The following is a 23,852-nucleotide window of genomic DNA, read 5'->3' as shown; positions in this document are numbered from 1 at the left end:
ATGGAGAAGCACAATAAAATGAGCTATTAAAAATTTTACTGGAAGACAGATGTATCTATTCATTTGTGCATTTTTAGTGGCTGCTGTTGCATGGCGGAGTTGAATAGTTGCTACAGAGTTCTCGTGGCCTACGAACCCTAAAATATTTACTCTCTGACTCTTATGGAAAAAGTCTGCCAACTCCTGATGTTTGGCACAGAGCTTCGATATAGCTATATGGGATATGATTAAAACTGTCTTATCAATTAATAGGTTTTGGTGGCTTCTTTGGCATTTTTTTAGATAGGTTATCATGAAATTAAGAAATAATTATAATCCCCCTTCACTATATTGGCTGGAGCCTCCAGAACAGCGTTGAATCATTGCAATGATAATGGGTATGTTTTTCTTATTCCTAGCATGGGTGCTAATGTCTCTAGTGTTCTTCCCAAACAGATTTCTTTTTCGTTTGTAATAGGCAGTCTTCTCTATTATGTTGTTAGTTTTAGTTTGCAGAAAGGAGGTGCTAAAGAAAAAGCCCTCTTCACTATTTATCAAGAGACTCAAATGGAGTATCTCTTTTAAGTTCTCTAGATTTTCTTTTGCTGAACTTACCTGATAATCTTGAACTAAACCCTGCCTATTCTTTTCTTTTAAGGCATTGCTGGACTTGCATAAGCTAGTATTTGTTTTATATATTGTGTCCGTATTTAAGATTCATGTTGGCTGATGGATTTTCTTTTTTTTTTTAATTTTTATTTACTTATTTTTCAAGTACAGTTTTCTGTCTATTTCTCCCATCCCAGCCCACCCTGCCCCGTGCTCCCCCCCTCCCTCCCATTTCCACCCCCCTTAGTTCTCTTCCCTGTGTCCTTCCTATTTGTTCCTCCAAATCCCTCCCCTTTTTCCCCCTTAAATTCCCTTTCCTCGCCCCTCTGGTCACTGTCCCCTTGTTCTCTATTTCAGTGTCTTTGTTTTTATTCTGCTTGCTTGTTTGTTTTGTTGTTTAGCTTCCTGTTAAAGGTGAGATCATATGGTATTTGTCTTTCAACCCCTGACCTATTTCACTCAGCATAATGCTTTCCAGTTCCATCCATGCTGTTGCAGAGGGTAGTAGCTCCTTCTTTCTCTCTGCTGCATAGAATTCCATTGTGTAAATGTACCATAGTTTTTGGATCCATTCATTTACTGATGGGCACTTAGGTCACTTCCAGCAATTGACTATTGTAAATTGTGCTGCTATAACATTGGGGTGCATAGGTTCTTTGAAGGCTGATGGATTTTCATGTGCTAGACTTGTCGTATTCTGTTCTCAAGATTGTGCTGGCCCTTGTGAAACACAATGGGAGGCTTCCATATATGTCTACGCTCTGAGAAAGGCACAGCCAACTAAACTGCAAGTTAGTCTGTGACCAGGACTGCAAAGGATGAGTTAAACAAATGGGTCACAGGCTCTTGCTTCAGGTGTGGATAAGGAGACCAAATGGTGGAATAGTGTCACTTTTTAAATTGGTGTCATCTTGTACCAGGTTACCTTTGTGTTGGAAATGTAACATGTATATTGGTTCTTTAAACTTTTAAATTTTGAGTAATTCACATTTATAGAAAAGGTGAAAGAATAGCACAAGGAACTCCAATATACACTTTACCCAAATTCCCTGATCATTACCATTTTCCTGTATTTGCTTTATCATAATATTCTTTCGTTCTCTCTATAAGTATGTGATATTGTATCATTCTCTGTCTATATCTGTACATTTATATGTAGATAGTGAGAGAATAATAAGCATATAGATAATGATATACAGATACTCTCATAGATGTGTTTTTCTGAACTCTGTAAGAATGTTCCAGATGAGTATTCTTAAACTGTATAAATGAGTTTTTCAAATATCAGATGTGCTGACAAATCTTATTTTTTAAACACTAGATTTTAAAATTCTATCTCTATCTATATATTCTATATCCAAGTATGTATCTACATATCCATCTACCCATTCATTCAACCATCCAAGTAGTACAAGCTAATTGTACACCAACTATAAGTAAATAACAAGAAGAAACATACTTCAAATCCTAGCTCCCCTATGATAATTTTTTTAATGCAAATATACATATAAAATTAAATGTGTATTTCTTTTTTTAAAATGTGTATTTCAAAAGGGATTACATAATACGTTGTTCTTATAATCTCTTTTTACTTGATGTTTACATGTTAACATTTTTTCATGTCAATAAAAATAGATCTATAGCATCATTTGCCACGACTGCTTTGTGTGGATATGCTACACTTTATTTAAGCAGTTCCTGTGTTGCCATTTGGGTTGTTTATACATTTTTTTCCTCATCATAAGCTACTCAGAGCATGAGTTTTAAAGCCACAGAGCTGGGTTTGAATCCTAGTTCCTTTCATTTCTCCTCTGTGTCTCTTTTGGCTAATTACTTATCTCAGCTAGCTGAAGTTTTGTTATCTTTCAAATGGACATAAGAATATTCAATTTATGGCATTGTAGGGTCTAAAGGAGATGACCCATGTAAGTTTCTCAGTCCAGTTCCTTTTATACAGCAGGCCCTCAATAAATATTTGTCCTTTGCTTCTCCATTTTATCTCAAAGATAGTTCTAAGACTAACAAAGTAATGTCTATCAAATCCTTAAGTTTTAGTCTGCTCTTATCCTTTGTAAATATCACATGCTTTCAAAAATATTGAACATTGTCTAGCTATTTCCCCTCACCCTTGATAAAGAGAACATTCAAAAATAAAACCCAATACTACCAATCAAAAGAAAACCATTTTCTTATGACTGATAGAGAACACACAGATATGGCTATCCAATTTGTGGAATAAAGTGGTTTTGACAGACCTGGGTGATGAAAAATTGCCCTCTATTGAAGTCAGCAACCTGGCTTTGTAATTTTTTTTTCTTTCAGTGGCCTATAAGACTCAGATTTCTACTTGGAAGATAAAATTATTTCTTGTTTTCTTCGAGAAGCAGGATTTTATTTTAAAAAGGCTGCATGTAGTCATGCATTTGAATGTCTTCAAATCTCCTTCCTGCGAAGCCTCTCGAATTTGTCTTCATGTGCCCATGGAGATGACATAGCATGCATTGCTTATGACCGAGCAGATGAAAATTTCGCAAATGAGCACTTATGAAACATGAGGCAATGAGTGAGATAGAACACTTGTGTCAGACAAAAGACAGATGACTTAAGGTAGGGCCAGCTCATCTCTATTATGGAATAGCAGTCTTTGCCAATATTTTATAAAGAATGCAGTATATTATTATGTTCAAACACAGACAGCACCAGCAGAACAATAAGATGAAGTAGGATTTATGCATTAATGAGCAGAGAAAGATGATGGTGATTCATAGATCAGTTCTTTATTTGTAAATAACCTGCTGGCTTAGCTTCAAATGGTTCTTGTAATTAAATAACACTCTATATTCTTGGGGGTTTTTTTTTGTCCTGCAAATAATCCTAGCCAAACCAACTTTTACAAATAAGAGAAAGCTGAAAACTTCAGTTCAGCTCCTGTAAAGTCATTTAATAATTAGGAAGATCAGATTATTGAATAAACAGTTAAGTGTCATTTTCCTCATACCACAAACATAATGTAATGTCATAGCAATCTGAGCCTTGATATCACTAAGTTTTTTGAAACGAATGATGTCAGACTAGTAAAAACAAAATGGGGGTGTGGTGGGGAAGTGCTAGGGAGCACCCAGACATCGTGGTGGGCTTTTTACTCCTGAAAACTCAGACCCTGTAGGGCTCAATAATCTGCTATATAAACTGGGTGTGCCCAGTCAGAGAAGAGTTCTGTTTTTCTGACCACGCTGGCGCCTATTCATGTGGCCACCCAGGAAGCAACAGATTGCTAAATTATACACATGTCACCATCAGTCCCGTGTGCACTGAGGGGTGCTGCATGAAGACTTGCGCTTGTGTGGAGGACTTGCAGAATGTGAAATGTAATGATTTTACTTGAAAATTTTGTTGGTTTTGTTGTTCCCTTTTCTCCTAATCTCAACCCACCATTTGAGCTTGGATGGGGGTGGCAATGCATGGAGTGTGAGGAGGGGGAAAAAGCTGTCAAATGAAAAAGGTTTAGAAATATTCAGTTAGGAGACATTCACTTCAAATACAGAAGTGAAATTCTTTGTGAAAGCAGTGAAAAATGTTCATGTAGCTCTAAGATATATGTTCTCTTTCTCAATGGCTGAAGGAAGTAAAGAGGCCATAAGAATGGCCACCTCATGTAAAAGCTTGTGTTCTGGTAGTTTTCACAATTTCCTTGTGTTTTTTTTTCCACCTCCAGTACATCTGTCTTACTTTGTGACTCTTACATGTTCTAAGCATTTGATTTTAAGTTCTGATCTTATCCCCTATGGCTTTTATGTAGCTCTTCTGTCAGAGTGGTTAATATTACATATAAGTATGCTTGATAAGAACCAGATCTTTTCATTCTGAGTTGTGTACTCTTTAATTTTGAGGAAATGCATTCACTTTAAATAGATTGAAATGCACAGCATTGTGACTGTATTAATTAATCTGTGAACTGAAGATTGTTTACTAAGCATTTACTTTTTTCCTGGCACCAACTGCTTTCAGTCACAAGTGACAAAACCCCCAACTCAAACTGGTTTAAACAATAAAGAAACTTTGCTGGCTCATGTAACCAACATGTCTAATAATATGTGGGCTTTAGGTAAGGGTTGATCCAGCAGCTGAACGGTGTCACGAAGGCTCACATTTCTTTCTCTTTACTCTGACATCTGCTGTCTTGTACTGCTTTCTAAGGCTGTTTGGTCATAAGATTGTTGCCTATAGCAACCAGAATTTACACTTTCTCATTAACATCTAGCAGAGGCATCATGCTAGATACAAGAGGATGTAGAAGTGCAGAGATTAACAAAGTCCCCAAGATTATCCTTGTGCACATTAAAAATCTGCACATCACAAAATGTTTCAATAGATATTGCAATCAAGACTATAAAGCTACACAGCTTAGTTATGATAGTTGCTGGCCACATGTGTCTTTGAGCACTTGAAATATGGCTAGCTGGAATGGAGATGTGCTGTAAGTGTAAATAAAATACACATCAACTTTCAAAGAGTTAAAAAATATATGAAATACCTCATTAATTTATTTCATCAATTACCTATTGAAACGATAATATTTTGAGGTATATTGCATAAAATAAAATATATTATTAAATATAATCTTGCCTTTTTAACTTATTGAAACGCAGCTACAAGAAAATGTGATACTCCATATGTGGCCCTGATAATATTTTTCTGAGACAGTGCTGCTCTAGAGCCCTGAAGAGACCATGAGAAAGGTGAGTTATCTGGCAATGAATTCAGATATATTTCAGTGATAGAGAAGGGCCAGAGGTCACCTTTGTTAAAAAAAATCCCCTATTGCTATCTCTAGTCCCTCTGTATCCTATTATCCTTTTAATGTCCTTTGTGGGAGTTCCAAGGAGAAGACTGAATCAATATAACTTGGCTTTGTTGGAAGGAATGACCAGGGCTATTGGTGAGAGATGACAGGAGTGAGATGGGCAGATGAAGAATGTTGACATCCATTTCTGAGATTTTTGACATGCAATAGGGAGTGCTGAGGTTTCTGAGAAGTGGACTGACAGCCCGGAAATGCTATGCATTGGAATATTGACTGAAAACGAGTGGAAAAGTAGATGAGGTACATTTTCGTAGTATAAATATTGCAACATGTAGCCCTGGCTGGTATAGCTCACTGGATTGAGCGCCAGCTTGTGAGCCAAAGGGTCGCCAGTTTGATTCCCCATCAGGGCACATGCCTGGGTTGTGGGCCAGGTCCCCAGTGGGGGCCACGTGAGAAGCAATCACACATTGATATTTCTCTCTCTCTTTCTCCCTCCCTTCCCCTCTCTCTGAAAATAAAGAAATAAAATCTTTAAAAAATATCGCAACACATATGAAAAGTTTTTTGCTAGTTAGCTTGAATGTTGTGGGGAGAACCACACATTTTACTTTAGGAGATTGTCAACTAAATTTAGATTCTTTTGACTAAATATAAGTTCTCTGGCCTGGCTAATGACACGGGATATGTGCGTCCTGAGAAGCACACATGTGCTCCTATAGTGACACTTCTTAGCCTGCCTACACCCTGGCCCCATTTTGCACAGTCGGTGTGTATAAGTATATTTTACTTTGCAGTTGTTTAGAGGGGTGGCGTAGTTCTTATTTATTTTATTTTTTAAAGATTTTATTCATTTATCTTTAGAGGGGAAGGGAAGGAGAGAGGAACAGAAATATCAGTGTATGGTTGCCTCTTATATGTCCCCTGCTGGGAACTGACATGCAACCCAGGCATATACCCTGACTGGGAATTGAACCGCTATACTCAGGTTCACAGGCCCGCGCTCAGTTTACTAAACTACACCAGCCAGGGCCATATTTTTTACATTTATTCTTCAATTACAGTTCATATACAACATTATATTAGTTTCAGGTACCCAGCATAACAATTAGCCATTTATACACAGTATGAAGTGATCACCCTGATAAGTCTAGTACAAGGGCTGCCTGTTTTTGAAAGGCCACTTCCTGAAAGAGGAGGACTGTTTGGGAAGGGAAGAAAAATTTTAGCTGGCATTGGTGGTAACAGTTCAAAGGTAAACCCATGTGAGCTTTGGTGGGAATGACTCCTGAAGTTCCTCCAAGGCCCCATGCATTCCTGCTGTTGGTTGCCAGAAGCTAGAAAAATAATGGAGCTGAGAACATGGGATATTTCCAAGGGTCATCCAGATTTCCTACCACAAATAGATGACTCCCATTTCCTGGGACTTGCATTGGAACCTGCGTGTTAGAGAAATTGGTCAGTTCCTTACCTTCACTATACTTCTGATTGGTCAATGGCATAACTTGGGCACTAGAAAAAATTAAAAGGTGGTTGCATACAAAAATGCGTGACCAGACTGAATTGACAGTTTTATCCTTGTACTTCCGAATTCCATGATGGGATGAGTTGTGGTCGCATCCTGGATTCTGAGAACTTTTCAAATGCAACTTAAAGTTGTAGATGGGTCGAGCATCTTTGCAATGTGGCAAACTCCCCATTTCTCCCCCAGTTTACTTCTAATGGAGTGTTTCTACTCATTGCCGTGAAGTGAGTCTTTAAAAGATTTCAAAGAACAGTCATAAATCAGTGTATTGCACAGAGTAGAGCCTAACAGGTCAGGTACTTTATAGAGAGGTGACCTTATTTAATGACATTTTTAGTTACCGTTTGTTGAACTTGCTAAACTGAACTTAAGCCTATAAGATGTAAAATTTATCCACTCTTTGCAAAAGAGGAAATAAAGGCACTGAGCCGTACAATAGCCAGCCCAAGATCACACAACTAATAGGTAATGGACCTGGGATAGAATTCACACAGGTTGACCCTTAGTGCCTGGTAAAATCCCTGAAAACTGGGAAGATGATTTATTCCATCTTATACTTATGGAAGCTGAGGCATAAAGAAATTGAGTTGTTCACTTATATTCATGCAGCTAGTGATCTAGAAAGGCACTTCCAGAGCAGCGTTGTCCAATAGAAGTGTACTGTGAGTCACGAATGTAAGTTACATGTAACTTTCCACATTTTCTAACAGCCACATTAAAAAAGGAAACAGGTAAATTTATTTCTTTTATCTAACCCAGCACATCCAAGATATTGCTGTTGCACATAATCAATATAAAAACTTTTCCACAAGGCACTTTACATTCTTTTTTACTAAGTCTTTGAAATCCGGTACTCATACTTGCAACACATCTCCGTGTAGAGCAACCACATTTCAAGCACCTGATAGCCCCAATGTGACTACCGGCTTCTGTACTGGAGAGGGAAGTTCTAGAGCAGTGCTCTTAACCTTGGCTGCATAGCAGACTCACTGGGGAGCTTTAAAAACATGGACACCTGGGTCTCATCCTCAGAGGTTCTGACCTAATGGGTCTGGGGTGTGGCCTGGGCTTCCGGATATTTAACAACCACCTCCCCCAGGCAATTCTAATGGTCAGCCAAGGTCGGAAACCTGTTCAAGGCCAATGCCAAAACTAATCTAGTGACCTGTAGCCACCATCCATTGGAGAAGATTCCATGAGTTCTCTGAAATGAGAGAACCCACTTTCTTAGTTGATGTCAAAGAATGCCAGGTAATGCCCTAGCTAATTTATTACTTTCTCTCAATTTACATTTTCCCAACATTTTGGCTAAGTCCCCAGATAATGTAAGAAAAGAAAAGATTTCTTTCCTCTGCTTGATCTACACACTCCAGTGCAGGTAAATTAAGACATAAAATTCTATTATTTTAATGAAAGGCAAAGGTGTTGGTGTCCATCCGGAACCTCGGAACTGTGGAGAAGAGGAACTTGGGGTTTGAAAGCTGCAGGTTGTTGCCAGAACGAAACATGTCTAGTGGGGAGTGCGTGGGAAGTGTTGGGTGAGGAAAGGAGGCAATTGTGGCTTCGGCTGAGGTCTGAAGGCTGCACAGCCCACAGTGTGGCAGGACGCCCACGAAGCTGCTCTTGCCAGAGGCCTCACACCACCTTTCCACTTGGCCAAACTTGTGTTTCTGCCCCTGAGACCTGGAGGTGAAACCTGATACTCAGGAATTCAGATGTCTGGTCTTGCCCGGAGGTTCCGGTGTCCTTAAAATGCTTTGGGAGTACTTTGGAATAATTTTTACAATGTCTTCTTTTATTTAAATCCAAACACAGCTTTAACTATTCCAGGCACATTATTTCCCAGAGTGGAAAAAAAAAACAACAACTTGGTCTTCTCTTGTGGTAACACTATAGTTACATGCAGTTTTCTTGGTTAACTGTATTTGACTTAAAATTAAGCCAGAGAACACACAAACACTGCTGAGTTGCAGAGCCTTAACTAAGTCAATACCACCTTTCATCAAATCAAAAATACTGCTGACTCTAAGAGGTACCATTAGTTCATGTGTGCTAATAAAGACAAAGCTATTGCATAAATGCTTCCCTATCACTTGAGATTTTTTTTAGCTTTTCATTCAAAGGGTTCTTTTAGACTTAGACATTAATGTTTGTCATATATAATAATATGATTAAAATGGAAAGTGCAAGCAAAAGAGATTGGTGAAGGTATTCCTAAAAGTTTTTCAGTCTTTTTTGATTTTAAATCATCAGTGCTTTTTTTCCCTCATCAAATACTGTCCTCCTTTCATCAACAATGGCAGTGATTCAGCATCTCTGAGAAAAAGTATTGCCAATACTTTCAGGGATTTTCCTCCAAGGCTGCCTTTTTGGATATGCAGTAAGATCTCATCTCATTGCCAAACCGCAGTGAAATCTTTCTGCAGATATTTCAAGTGACGATTTACTAGCCATGCAACCAGTTCATCTGAGGTGCTAACTGTAAGAACTGCTAGATCAAGTTCACGCATGTGCAGGCAACGGCCACTACATCATGCCTGTGGCTGGCTGACAGTTTAAAGATGGATTCCAATTTCATAGATGTTCAGATGTGGAAAATGTGCTTCTTAGAGTTGATGAAATATGGTATGTAAATTGTATTTTCGATAAGGCAGCCCCCCCAGTTGTTTGTCACATCCACCTTCTTTACGTACTTTAAAGAATTTCAATGAGATTTGTGTGATGGCCCCTCCTCAGCATACCTCGGCTTTAATGTCCAATGGTGTATAAGCAACATGCCCCCACTTCCTTCTTCCATTCCAATTTGCAGCTATAAAGCTGTGCTTTAAAAAAAAAGATTTTATTTATTTATTTTTAGAGAGGGGAACTCAGGGAGAAAGAGGGGAGAGAAACATCAACATGTGGTTGACTCTTGTGTACACCCAGCTGGGGACCTGGCCCACAACCCAGGCATGTGCCCTCACTGGGAATTGAACTGGGGAGCCTTTGGTTCTCAGGCTGGTGCTCAATCCAGTGAGCTACACCAGCCAGGGCTAAAGCTGTGCTTCAATACTGTTTTCCCCAACCTTAAAAGTGTGTATGAATAACCTGAGAATATTGTTAAAATGTAGATTCTGATTCAGTACATCTGAGAAGGGACCTAAGAGTCTACATTTCTAGCAGGTCCTCAGGTAATGCCCACCCTACTGTTCTGGGGACCACACACTGAGTAGCCAGGCCTTACTACATCTAAGGATACGGTATATCACTGAAGAAATTCAGCACCTTCCCAGGGTGCATCTAGTTTAGTTTTTCCTCCATTGGTATTATTATTTCAACAAAGACCTGGGTATTATAAATGTCACTGTATTGGATCACTACAAACATTTGTTAGGATAAAAAAGAATTTTGTATGTCCTGTGTTATGATACAGGGAGAAATATTTCTCCTCTTAATTTGTTTTCTGAAAGGCTTGTTCATTTCATTTTTCCCTTGCCATCCTCCTCAAAACATGTGGGCAACTTGAATTTATTAGAAAAGCTTTTATAATTGCAGATTAATAACCTACCCATTAATACCACATTAATTCATTGTGATTAATAGCATCTGTGTGAATGGCTAATGAATTAGTAATGAAGGACTATTTGCTTTAAAGTGTCAAGAGAACATTCCATGTAAAAAAGGCCCTACCCATAACAGGAAAATTAATTATATGCTGGTTAGATAATAGCTTGTCACAAACAAGACGTGTATGTTTAGAAAATCTCATTGGTGTTGATATTTGCACAGTGAGAGATAAATTTGAAAACATGCATGGACTTTTCATAAAATGAGAAGGCAATTTTATTTTCATCAGCAATTAGGATAAATGTGGGAGCTTATAATTATGTGAGAGAGAGGGTGCATGTGTGTGCACACACATGCACACACAAGTATGTGCTAGTGTTCTCACAAGTTTGCCCATGTCACTAACCGGAGACTTCCTGTAGTGGTTATTTAAATTCAGTTACAAATCGAACTGCTTCTACTACCTGTTTTCTATTCTGAATTCATAAATCCACTTCCCCAGAGCCCAAATGTTTTTTGTTACTAATTTCATTCCTTTAGCAAATCATTTGTTTTCTCTATGGTCCCTCACTTTAATTCTGTGATGTCGGCCATCATTGTTTATTTCTGTCTTTGCCCTACATCCGAGGAAGCGAAGGTCAAGGAAATTATGTGAGTTGCCCAAACTGGTCCAGCCATATAATTTGTCCCCCACAGATTATGGGTCTAACATTTCAAATGTCTCCCATTTTAACCCAGGCGGAAAGAGCTACATGAGCAGAGGCTCTGGTGCCTTTGAGGAAACCCAAGAAGCCAGTGTGATTGGAGTTTAGAATTGTAAGAGAAAAGGTACGAGAGACAAAACTGAAACGAAAGGGAGGGGAGCAGAGCATGCAGACCTTGTAGGGCATGTAAAAATTTTTGCCTCTGTGCTTGGACAATGGGAAGCCATTTGTAAATGTCACGACTAGGGGCTCCATGAGTGATGTGTTTTTCCATTGTACACTGGCTGCATGTGGAGAATGGCTTGGAGGGAGGAGTTGATATACGGAGACCAGTTCAAAAGGCCCCATCACGCCGTTCTGTTTTCTAGCTTGGTCCAGACAAAGGTTTGTCTTCCTTGTTACAGAAACCCCCAAGCATTATTTGGCATCCTTTTCTTTCTTTTCTCCTCAGCGCAGCAGTGAAGGGTCATTGTGTCTTCTCTGTAGCTCCTGGTTTGTTTGAAGTCAGAAAGGTGCTGTGCCAAGTCACCCAGCAGAAGCCATTATGGCAGCCACAGCAGCAGCCAGTGGGTGTGGAAGTGAGTTCTCAACTCAGCAACCCTTTTCCTCCTTTGGGTCTTTCACTTGTGCAAAGGTGCTTTTGCTTTCCCTCTTTTGGAGGGGAAGATTCTGGATAGAGAAGGAAAGCGAGTCCAGCTTCTAGTCCCTCAGTGTCAGAAACCCAGTTTCAGAGGGACAGCCTCCCTCGACCACACATTGTGGTTTGAACAGCTAAGAATAGAACCTTTGTTGCTCTCACCTCCTCGTGGAAGGTGGGCGTGAAAATGGGTTAGTTGGGAAGTGGCTTTTTAAACGTATGTTTACAGAATTTTGATGCTGCTGTCATAGATGAGGGGAAGAATTGTAAAGTCTGGAGCTCAGATTTTTTAGGATTTTAGGGATGCAGTATTTATCCCACTCTTCCTCCTCATAGGGTGTGGTGTGAGTTGGAGTAGAAAATAGCTGCCCTGTGTGGTTGTTATTCTTTTTTTTTCACTTTGGGAGTCTTCCTGGCACAGTGCTGAGTTGTTCTTCTCTTGAACTAATGAATTGACAGTCTTCTGAAATTTCTATTGCATTTTGTCTCTGAGGAAGGTAAAGAACTTTTTTATATCCCACGCAGGAGTGAAATCATATGGTTCTTGTCCTTTTCTTTTTTTAAAATATTTTTTGATTATGCTATTACAGTTGTCCTGTTTTTTTTTCTCCTCTTTCTCCCTCTTTGCTCGGCATCCCCTTCTCCCACCAGCATCCCCCGCACCACCTTAGTTCATGTGCATGGGTCCTACATAAGTTCTTTGGCTTTTGCATTTCCTGTACTATTCTTAACCTCCCCCTGCCTATTTTGTACCTACCATTTATGCTTCTTATTCCCTGTACTTTTCCCCCCATTCTCCCCCCTCCCTTTCCCTGCTGATAACCCTCCACATGATGTCCATTTCTGTGATTCTGCTCCTGTTCTAGTTGGGTTTTTTTTTTGGTTAAATTTTTGTGAATTTGTTGTTATTTTACAGTTCATAGTTTTTTTATCGTTCCACTTATTTATTTATTGTTCCACTTATTCACATACAAGACTCATTGGTTGATTCTTTGAAAAAAATGGTTGTTCAAGTAGTTTTCTGTCTTTCCCCCCACCCTTCCCTACCACCCCAGCCTTCCCTGCCTCCCTCCCCCATACAGTTTATAGTTTTGATCATCTTCTTTTTCTTAGATAAGTCCCTTTAACATTTCATATAATAAGGGCTTGGTGATGATGAACTCCTTGAACTTGACCTTATCTGGGAAGCACTTTATCCACACTTCTGTTGTAAATGAAAGCTTTGCTGGATGGAGTCATCTTGGATGTAGGTCCTTGCCTTTCATGACTTGGAATACTGTTTTCCATCTGACTTATTTCACTTAGCATGAAACTCTTGAGATCCATCCATGTCATTGCACACAGCAATTATTTCATAATTTTTGAAAGCACAATCTAACCAAACCAACCAACCAAAACCATAGACAGAGACAACAGTATGGTGGTTACCAGAAGGGCAGGGGCGTGGGGGGGGGGAGGGTAAGAAGGGTAAAGTGGGCCAAATACATGGTGATGCAAGGAGACTAGAGTTTGGGTGGTGAGCACACAGTGCAGTAATCAGATGACGTATCATAGAAGTGGACACCTGAAACCTACGTTATTAACTCATGTTATCCCCAATAAATTCAACCAAAAGTAGGGAATGTTGTAACACTGGTTTTGCAGAACTCAGACACTCACTAACTTATACCTAAATGGGCCAATGTAAACAGAGTGTTCCAGAGTAAAATAAAGTAGTCATATCCTTGAAGAAGTGGAGTTGCAGAGTGAAAACAGCAAAGACAAGACAAAGGCTCCTCATTTGACTTGGGGTTTGGGTGGGCAGTGGGGGAGGAGGGAATCTGAGCTGGTGACCTGTCCTGGGATCACAGGCCCGAAGGAATGGTGGTAATTGTCAACCACACTTCAATAAAGATGGGGACAGAAGAAGGGCTGGTGAGTACTGTTGATTTAAAGTACAGGCTCTCAAAGTGTGTTCCCTCGGCCTGCAGCATTAACCATCACCTAGGAATTTGTTAGAAATGCAAATTTCTAGGCCCCACCCAGATCTATGGAATTAGATACTCTGGTGGGAAAAGACCCAACACTGTTTAGCAAGCCCTTTCGATGATACTGATGCTGCACGCTCGAGTTGGGGAACCACTGGTCTGGACTAGGTCCTAATGTGAATTCCAGCATTAGGGAGCAGCTAACTGGTGCTAGCCTTACCCGGCCTCCCGTCTCTAACTAAGTGTCTCAGGGGTGTGTGTCTCTGGTCACAAGTAGGGTGACAGGGCATAGGGGTGAGATGTCTCAGCACAGTCATTCCACCATGTTAGAAAACAAGTCTTCTATGTAACCAGGGAAGAGTTTTCTCTCCGTTATGATTGAGAGATCTGTCAGGGGCGTCCATGCAGGCAGTGCTGCCTCTGGTGCAGCTGCTTGGGGCCTAGTTCTCACACAGGAGGGCAACTTGTAGAATTTTACTGGCTACCTGCTGGTGGAATGAACAGGAGTTAGAGACCTGTGTCCAAATCCAAGCTCTAACCTTTCCTAGCTGAGTTTCCTTGGATAAGTTCTTCCAGGTTTCTCACCTATGGAGTGGGGTTAATCATACATGCCTGTTAGGGTCGGTCAGGGATTAATTGAGGCCATACACTTGGCTCAGAGCAGGTACTTAATAAATGAATGCTGTCACCCTGGGGTCCTTGGATGTCCAAGGACAGCTTAGGAAGGACTGCCGCAGGGAGGATATAACCATATATGGTCTTTTCCTTAATGTTAAGATGGTAGTAACAGGAGGCAGAAAAATGTAATTAGGGTTTTTATTATAGGAAAAGAACTGAAGGTGGATTTTAATGACTTTAAGTTCACCACAGGCCTTACATTGAATTATCTGCTCAGATACAAATTATCCAAGTAGAAAGGCTAATTTTATGAGTTAAAATATCATATTGGCAGATTCACCGTAATACTATGCTATCAAAGAGTAATGTTAAAATTTAATTTAAATTATTTGGAAGTGTAACCTTGATAAGTTTAATCCTTATAACTTCTCTTATAAGTGAAGATAATAAAAGAGTTATCTTCTATTAGAATTCGTAGAGTCTGGAAGTTTTACAAAATTGGTTTCATTATGGACAAAGAGGTCTTTTGTGCTAAAAGTGGGGCATTTTTATGTTATTTGGTAACCTATGATTTAGATTGATGCGTTAGAGGTTTCTGATTCCCCTGAAATAATCTCTGCCCCTTTTTCTTAGGCTGCTGCCAACCAGCAATTATCATTTATAAGGTGATCATAAAAAATGAGCAGAGAAAAGCATTCTGACAGTTTCTATCCTTATACTTAGGTGGGAGTTTTTTCAGAAGCATGAGCAATATCAGCTTTTATTGTCTTTTCAGTATGTCAGACAAACTCGGTTAATCCCATGCTTGACCGGCTATGGGGCCTGGGAATGGCGAAGTCGAGTGTCACACAATTCACGTGAAAACATGAGGGTTCTGGAATCCACAGACCATGACTTAGTTAACTTGAATTTTGTTTAATGAGAATAACAATGGGCTTTGCAAGCTGATTTGGAGTCTCTAGGTTTAACTGCATATGAGTTTAATACCCATGCAGTGTGAGCTAGAAAAATGAAATTTTTCAGTATGGTAAACAAACAGAGGAGCTTGGAAACCAAATTGAAGGCTGTGGCCTGGAAAATCAACAAGCACTAAAAATAGTAAGATTAGAGGTGACATTCAAGCATAGACCATCCGAAGGTTGTTTTTAAGTACCACCAAAGGAGAAGCCAGGATCATGCTATGATAGGTTTAAAAAATATATATGTCTAGAGAACTTTCTGTTCATTATGTAGGTGTGGAAGGGCGCACCTTCCCTTAAAATGTAGATTTAGTTTCCCAGAGTTGTTATTTTTTTGTGTTCTTTCTCTCACTAGAGTTAAGAGGACACCCCGCCTGATTTCTGAGGGAGAAATCTTGGTATAGTTTACGTGAAGTTGGGAATTCACTTTGATGACATTGGACATGAAGGTTTTAGATTGCAGTTATTGTTTCTGTTAAGCAAATGAGGCAAGCAGCCACAGCCCAGAGGATTCCCTTCAGAACAGGTACATAGAAGGGGTGCAGGGTCAGGGAACGAATACAAAAGAGTGAGTATCAAAACAGTTCTGTGCTCTTGAGCCATCTTGTTAAAATGGCATCAGCTCAACATTGAGGTTCTTGGTAGGTGTTTGCCCAAATGCCTAAAACTTTGTGCATGTGGAGTTTTTTTTTTAAACCTCACGTAGGAACATTTTTTCCCATTGATTATAGGGAGAAAGGAAGGGAGAGAAACATTGATGTGAGATAGAAACATCAGTTGGTTGCCTCTTATGCACACCTGGACCGGGACCGAACCCACAATCTACATATGTGCCCTACTGGGAATCAAACCCACCATCTTTCCATAATGGGAGGATGCTCTAACAAACTGAGCCATGTGGCCAGGGCAAAGTGTGTGTGGAGGTTTTGAAAACAGTAGTATTGGGAAGGCCCTAAATATTGCACAAACTTCAAATGTCTGTCTGAGCTCTTGACTTATCAGGGGAGTGCCAAGTCCTCAGGAGTCTCATTCTTCTTCCTTGAGAATTCTCTTTTCCTATTCCAGAGCTGTAAATAAAGGGCTTGTCTGAGCAGGAGAAGTGAATTGAGTGAGTAGAATTGATAGTCCTGTCCGGCTTCCGCACTTAAGGAAGTCACATACTAAGAATCCCCTGCTCCCAGCCTAGGAGTGAAGTAGAAGGGGATGATTAGCTGAGACCATCTGTAAAATGAAACTTAGGGATCTTAAAAACTGTTGTTCATGAAAACACACGGTGTTTTGGGTTTCATTGTATGATACAGGGACTAAAATATGAGAAAAGGAGATTATGGATGTTAGCACAATCAGAACATTGCTGATTATAAAAAGAAATAATAAAAGGAGTCACCCTGACTTCTCACAGTTCCTTTTCAGTCTGATTCAAAAGTGTCTTGTAAAAAATTTAACTCAGCAAGTGTATATCGAGCATCAACCATGCCAAGCATTAGGCCCTGGGTGTTCAAAGATGAACGTGACCCAGTTGCTGCCCCAAAGACTACTCAATCTAATAGAAAACAGCCATTCTTAATACCAATTTTATGCACCAAAAGTATTTTTGGTGACAATATTTGAGGCCCAGTGACTGAAAGTGCCTTCTTTATTAAAATTCTCACATGATTCACCCACGAGGCAAGGCTTATGTTACAAAGGTGTGGCTGTGCACACTGTAGGAAAAAAGCAAATTTTACATGGGCTGAAAATATAAGGATTCTAGGGGGAAATGTGAGAGAATTTCTTCATGACCTTAGGGCAGGCAAAGATTTCTTAAATAGGACACAAAATATGCTAATCGTAGAAGGAAAATAAATGGGCAAATTGGGTTACGCTAAAATAAAGACTTTTGGTTCATCACATGATACAGTAAGAAAATGAAGTCTGTGGAACAGGATAAGATTTTGCAATACAAATATTCAACAAAGTCCTTGGATGTAGAATATGGGGTCTGTCTGGAAAAAGTCCAGCCATTGTTAATACAATGAGAATGGTTTGCACAACATCAGTGTAACCTGGCAGCCAAGGAGAGTGGACTGGGATGCGCATGTGTGAACAATGACAGCTTCACTGTACTAGTCAGCAGGGGGTGGTAGATGCCATTGAGTGAGCATGCGTGCTGTGTGACCATTGCATTCAGAATGACTGAGTGAGCAGAGCAGTGAATCTGCATCAAACTTTGTGTTAAGTTTGAACAGTCCCCAGTGGAAACTATTCAGATGATTCAGAAGGCCGCAGCTATGGGCAACTGGTGATTGGCAGCTTCATCAGAACAATGTGCCCACTCATCCATCATGTCTCATGCAGAGTTTTTTTGGTGAAACATCCAATCAACCAGGTGATGCAGTCCTCCTGCAGCCCAGGTTTGGCACCCTGTGAGTTTTGGCTTTTCCCAAAATTAAAATCACATTTGAAAGGGAAGAGATTTCAGACCATTGATGAGATGACAGGGCAGCTGATGATGACTGGGAGAACTGTGTGAGGTCCCAAGGTGCCTACTTTTGAAGGCATCATAGGACTGAGGCATCACTGTCCTATGTAGAATGTTTCTTATATCTTCTTCAATAAATGTTTCTATTTCTCATAGAGCATGGCTGGATACTTTCTGGACAGACCTTGTATATAAACAACTTCTACGAATCAATCAAAGGAATATTACCCAATAGAAATGTGGGAAATAGACTTGAGTAAGCACTTCACAAAAGCAGACGTTGGTTGTCTTCATTGCAGTTAGTGATTAGAAGGGAGCCCGAGGGGCTTCTGGGATTCTGGTCATAATGTTGATTATGTGGGTGTGTTTACTACGCGAAAGTCCTGCAGATTATGATCAATGCGCTTTTCTGAAATCTCATTGAAAAAGTTTACATAGAAAAGGAAAATGCCTCCTTTCCAGGAGGAACAAAATATTCTCAGAGGTTAACCCTGACTGCAAAATATCTCTTCATGGAGCATTGCCTCTATTGTGAAAGCAGAGGAAGTGTTGAAAGCATGGGACTTTGTAAGGTGGCTAGGGCCGGTCCAGTTTGTGGAGTTGTCCTACATACAGAGTGTCAGTGTGTTGGGTCAGCACAAGGCCTTTGGCTGCAATATTCTAAGAAAGGCAGAGGAAAAACCATTTATGGAGGAAGCAGTAGAAATAAGCTTAAGTTACAATTTTGGCTAGGGCTGACTCAGCATGTAATCCTGTTTAAGCCACCATCGATGGATCACTTATCATGTGTCCAGGCACTGAAATGGGGACTTTCTGTGCATTAAAATGTTTGATCCTCACCACCACTCTGGGAGGCAGGCACTGTTATTATCCAGATTTACAGATGGAGAAACTGAGGATTAGATGGAATAACTTGCTCAGGTTTCAGCTGGAAATTATCATCAGCAAGCTGCAACCGAAATCCATGTCTGTGCATTTTGAAAGCTCATCCCCTTGACATGGGGATACATTGTCTTTAAAAAGTTGTTTTTGATTGGGCATAATGAGGAAAAAATACTTACATAATATATGTAAAGTTCAGACTTGATAGCAAGAAGCACTTTGAAGTCAATTTTAAAGTCCGAGATTAGTGCACTACAGGTTTTTATAAACTGGAGTTTTCCTTTTCTCTTGTAACATGGTTCGGAATACCTGGATGCGGGGTGGGGAGAGAAATGAGAAATCTTCCGTGAAACAACACTGATTATAACAGGAATGCCCTTGTATGGGTGACCTGTGAGCCCGCCTCTGTGCTTTAGGGACATTTTAATGACCAGAGTAATTGCCTTTGATAGGCAGGCTTTGTTTTCTGTTCATTAATGACTCCCTACACTAGATTTTGTTTCTCTTTCCACTAATTCAAATACAGAGGTACATAGAATGGATGCGGCCAACTGACTGACACATCACTGTCTGCATAGCAATGCTCTCCTGCCTGCTTGGGTATGAAGAGAAAAAGCGGACAAGGGAAAGGGTAAGACAAGTAACCTGCAGTAGCTGAATTTTTTTCAAGCCAAATTCTGGTGCAGAAGCTAGAATTTTGACATATATAAATTGTTGCTATTTAGCATGGTTAGCATTTTAGGATTATTCTACTTAGCATATACCAGTTCTCTTTTTTTCTCCTTGTGATACAGAGTACCTCAGTGTACAGGCAGGTAGATATTTCATACTTTGAGTTGTTTTGCTGCTGTGGCTTGTCTTAGGTCCTCGGGGCCTTCATGTTTGCAGCCTGTGGAATGTTTATAGCATTGTAATAATATCATATCTCTAAATGAAATTTGGATTGTTTACTTCCAAATGTGTCTCCCCGACAATCCAATCAGTGACTGCGGAAGCAACATGGTGGAAAGACACATGATCTGATTTGAGTAGAAATATATGTGGACCTTGAGAGCTTGTTTGGAGGTTCCAGCAGGGGAGTGCAGCTACTTGTATGCCCTTGACCGAAGACCAGTCCTCTCCTCTAGTTGGGAAGGTCATCCTCTTCGACCAGGTGCACAGCTTCGGGAGGGACGCACATGGATCAGTGAGGGAGGAAGGGGACACCCGCCTATCCAGCCAGATCAGCCGAATCCACCCTGGTGATCAATGGGGTGACAGATGTCGCAGCCAGATCACCCTCACATCCAATATATGTGAATATGGTTATAGAGCTTTCTGTTTTTTAAAACAAAACAAAACAAAACAAAACAAAACAAAACAAAACAAAACTCCGTTCTTTATCCTTGAAGCTAGTTGTCCTCCTTTTATTTCTGTGTAATATACAAGAAATAAACACTACACACAATTTTAAAGAGTAGAAAATGTCCGCATCCAACTCAATTTATTTTACTTGAATCTAGTTACATAGACTTGTTGGACATATGGGTATGGGTACTTTAGAAAGTTGGACAGGAACTCTGGGTGGCTTTTTTTTTTTTTGAAATACAGAACTTCCAGTTTAGAAGTCAGTTCCTCTTCAGAACTATGTCATTATTTCCTAATCTGATTAGCACTGTACATTGTGTTTTGAAGCCATTCAGAGTGCTGAAGGAGCATCTGTTGTACCGTCGTTTGGAGGCTGCTGGGTTGTTTCAGAAATAACCCCAAATGCCTCGACAACAAGAGATATAGCTCAACGGAGGCAGCGCCACGGTGCCGCACAGGGATACTTTGTCTTGGCCTCCTGCTGGTAATTCGGTCCCCTCCAATGTAACCGAGGTGGTCTTTTGTGGGGAGGGTGGTTTTAATTGAAGTTTGGCTTTCCTCTTTCCTTATTTAATGAAGTGGTGATAGCTGGCATTTTCCACCTTCAAACAATAGCATCAGTGACTTTTATAAATAGAAATCATTTCCCAGGCAGGCTTAGGTCTATGCTGGCGATCGTTTTATACACATGGCCTCATTTAAATGGTCAGGACTTCAAATGTGTAAGTGGCAAGTTTTCAGGCAATTTGGATAGGCTTCCCAGTCTCGCCTCTACATTTCCTGTCTAAACAACTTCTTCCATGTCCACAGCATGTTTATACAACATTGAATGAAACTTCTAATGGGAAATTTCTTCCAGGTGACCTTCCTGAGAGGCTCGGCTGTGAAGAAATCTTAAGAAACCCGACCCTGATGAAATTGCCTCCGTTGAGACTATTACTCAGTGCAGAAAACAAGGAACAGAATTCAGTTATTTTTGGTTCTTGAATAAATGAATTCTGTTTCCTTTTGTGTAGGTGGCAGGAAACATTAACCCCTGCAGAAGGTCCAGTTTCAGTTGGAAATTGAACTTTTGGTTTCTTTGAGTTAGGAGAACGTTTGAGAAAAGAATGGTAAATTGCAGTTATTTGAGCTTCAAGCAACTTGGCATCGGTTCAGCTGTCTGCATATCTTTTATAGATGTGTCTTTTCTAGGGTTGCCTGTCTTTACCTTTAATTTGCTGGAGGCTGGAGGCCGAGGCCGTGATTATCAGTGCCCTCCAACTCAGCTCTACATGCGGATGGATGCTAACGAATCCTTTCTTAACCTTCCTAGCACTTTTGGAGAAATCGATCAGTAGAAGGCGGGACATCGAAGCCATCCAGAAAGCCAAAGTCCTTTATTCATCTTGCATGAATGAGAGTGAGTAATAAAGACAAATAAATAACATATTCACCACCCTTATTCTTGGGAGTTCTTGTAATGTTTGAAGATATCATTGAAGGAAAATGAGAACTAAGAATTCTGTTAATGTTTAAAGGTTTTTGTTTAAGGAAAAGGAATGACTCTCAAAAACTGAATTTTTGACTAGCCCTTTCTTAATGTTCTCTTGCTTGCTTGGTGGAGAAAATAGTTCTGTGTCTATGGCATGGCTTCTTTTGGGTATCAGTTACTCCATGAGAAACTTGGGTAGGGTCAGAAGGACAAACCCCACTTTTGTGGTGCAGAAATCAGAATCCAGAGGCCAGGTGTGGTCTGAGAAGGAGCCTGGGAGGGAGAGCCTGTGGAGTGTTACTATGTCCCCAAATGACCTACTGGGGTCTAGAGAATTCCAGATTCCCAGGAAGGCCAGTCTCCTTCTGCTTCTCCAACAGCCTAATAGTCATTTTTGTTGGGTGTCAGGTATGTCTCAGTATCTTGGGTCTGATTAGAGTTAAAAGAGACACTTGTCCTTTTACCTGGTCCACTTTCTCAAGACCATTGCAGGAAGAAGCCAGTGCCTCTGTGTTGACTTGTTTAGGCCTTGGGGCATTATTTTGTTAGCTAGAAGAGGGCAGTAAAAGATGATGAAAGAATCCAAGGCATTAATTCACTTTTACTGGGGAGTGATTGGTTTTATTGAACAGTTTCCTTTAGCTAGGGTTGTTCTTTAGTCTTGCAGAGTATTACCAGCTGAACATTGCTCATTGCCCGGGGTGAGTGTAGTGAGCCCATCTTTTATTGTAGGGAACATCCAGCAGGTTCCCTAGTTTGCTCTCCTGGTGAGAACACCAGCTTTAGATAGTTACGTTGCAGTGTGACTCATATGTGGCTCTGTGCCTGTTTATGCTCAGTCTACTGCACCTCTCTGTACCAGCTGAAATGTTAAGCTGGGGCCTTACAGGAATTTTCTCTTGAGAAGATACCCTCACATTCTAGTTTGGTGATCCAGTTTGCAATTCTAACTCTCCCTTCATATTTGCTCCCTTTCAGAAGCGATTGAAAAAGCAGATGCCAAGCCATTACTACACATCCTGCGGCATTCACCTTTTCGCTGGCCTGTGCTCGAGTCTAATATTGGTCCGGAAGGGGTTTGGTCAGAGAGAAAGTTCAGCCTTCTGCACACACTTGCAACGTTTCGTGGTCAATACAGCAATTCTGTGTTCATCCGTTTGTATGTGTCCCCCGATGACAAGGCATCCAATGAACACATCTTGAAGGTATAGTGGGGACTCGGCCATCTTGTTTGTTCAGTCATTGCTGACTCTGTGCTGTCACCCACCTATTAGTGGGAAATCGGACCAGTCTTGGCATGTCCCTACCTCTTGGTTGCCCCATTTCTCAGCCTTCCTCTCAGGGACTGGGAGACCCTCCAATAATCAGGTATCTGTTTCTGAAAAGAAACCCACTATTCCAGTCTTCGTTTCCCTTTAAGTGTGCATTTCTGCTGCTGGGGCCCTGAGCCTCTCATTCCTTTTCAGATCCTGCCACTTTCTACAGACACTGACTGGTCCCTCTGCTCAGGAGAAACTTTAACTTCTTTGGCTGCCTAGGAGACCTTCTTTGTGCTCTATGAGAAGTCTCTCTTACCCCAAACTCCCATCCCTCGGTGCACTTAGACTTCCTTTTACCCTGTGGTGACATGGCACAGGGTTTGTCACAGGCTTGAGTAGAAACATGCAGGAAATGACAGAAGTCGATGCCTGAAACCACAGTTTGTTATATGTGTTTGCATTTATTTTATGCAAAGAGGTAACAAGACTGAGAATTTAGGGGACAGTAAAAGACTTAAATATATGTTACTGAAACAGTGACTTCCAGTCATCATCACTCAGTGGCCTATATTTGCATGACTCATAGCAAAATCCATATAAATGATAAGGGGAGACTCTTTTGGAAATGGAGTTTTTCTCATTTCTGTATCTTTCCTTTTGCTGTATCATAATTTGTCAGATGTTTCTTTTTGTATTACTATTTTGTTTCCTGAGGTGTATTGCAGTTGGAGAAAAAAAATTCGTATTTCAGTTCAATGTGTTGGGTTTCCTAAACACATTTTATTTTCAGCCCGCAATATTCAGATGCAAGGATTTAAAAAAAAACCCCTAAAATAACACAGTGTCCTAATGATGGCCTCTGGAGAAAGTCTTTTGCCTCAAGACTTTGTATGTTTCTAATGAGATTCAGTTGTCAGACCTTATTCAATCTGTTTGGTGTATTTAAAATGTTCCCTAGAAACCATAACAATCTGAAGGTTTAAAAAAGTCTGGTAACTTCATTTGAATCATTGAGACTTTTATAATAAGTAGATTAAACTTCATTTCATCAGAGGGAAGCTTTGGCTTTCCTAATATTGTC

The 23,852-nt window shown here is 40.3% G+C and overlaps 1 protein-coding gene across 4 annotated transcripts in view; it reads left to right on the top strand.

Annotated features, from left to right (window-relative positions):
• PHEX (phosphate regulating endopeptidase X-linked) overlaps positions 1-23,852 on the top strand; it is a 187,057-nt gene that overhangs the window by 22,742 nt on the left and 140,463 nt on the right. For 2 of the 4 annotated variants that reach the window (XM_037129673.2, XM_037129597.2), the window contains exons 4-5: positions 21,354-21,440; positions 22,491-22,717. In XM_037129673.2, the coding sequence (XP_036985568.2) occupies positions 21,354-21,440; positions 22,491-22,717 (314 nt within the window). Of the gene's footprint in view, positions 1-20,383; positions 20,523-21,061; positions 21,151-21,353; positions 21,441-22,490; positions 22,718-23,852 lie in introns of those variants that run through there. The other 2 variants (XM_037129747.2, XM_037129822.2) reach the window with 2 other exon arrangements.

The sequence above is a fragment of the Artibeus jamaicensis genome, unplaced genomic scaffold, assembly GCF_021234435.1.
Source record: "Artibeus jamaicensis isolate MK-2021 breed Jamaican fruit bat unplaced genomic scaffold, CSHL_Jam_final scaffold_1283, whole genome shotgun sequence".
Taxonomy (NCBI): Eukaryota; Metazoa; Chordata; class Mammalia; order Chiroptera; family Phyllostomidae; genus Artibeus; species Artibeus jamaicensis.
The sequence above is the reverse complement of the archived record's forward strand: the minus strand, read 5'-3'. Positions and strand labels throughout refer to the sequence as shown.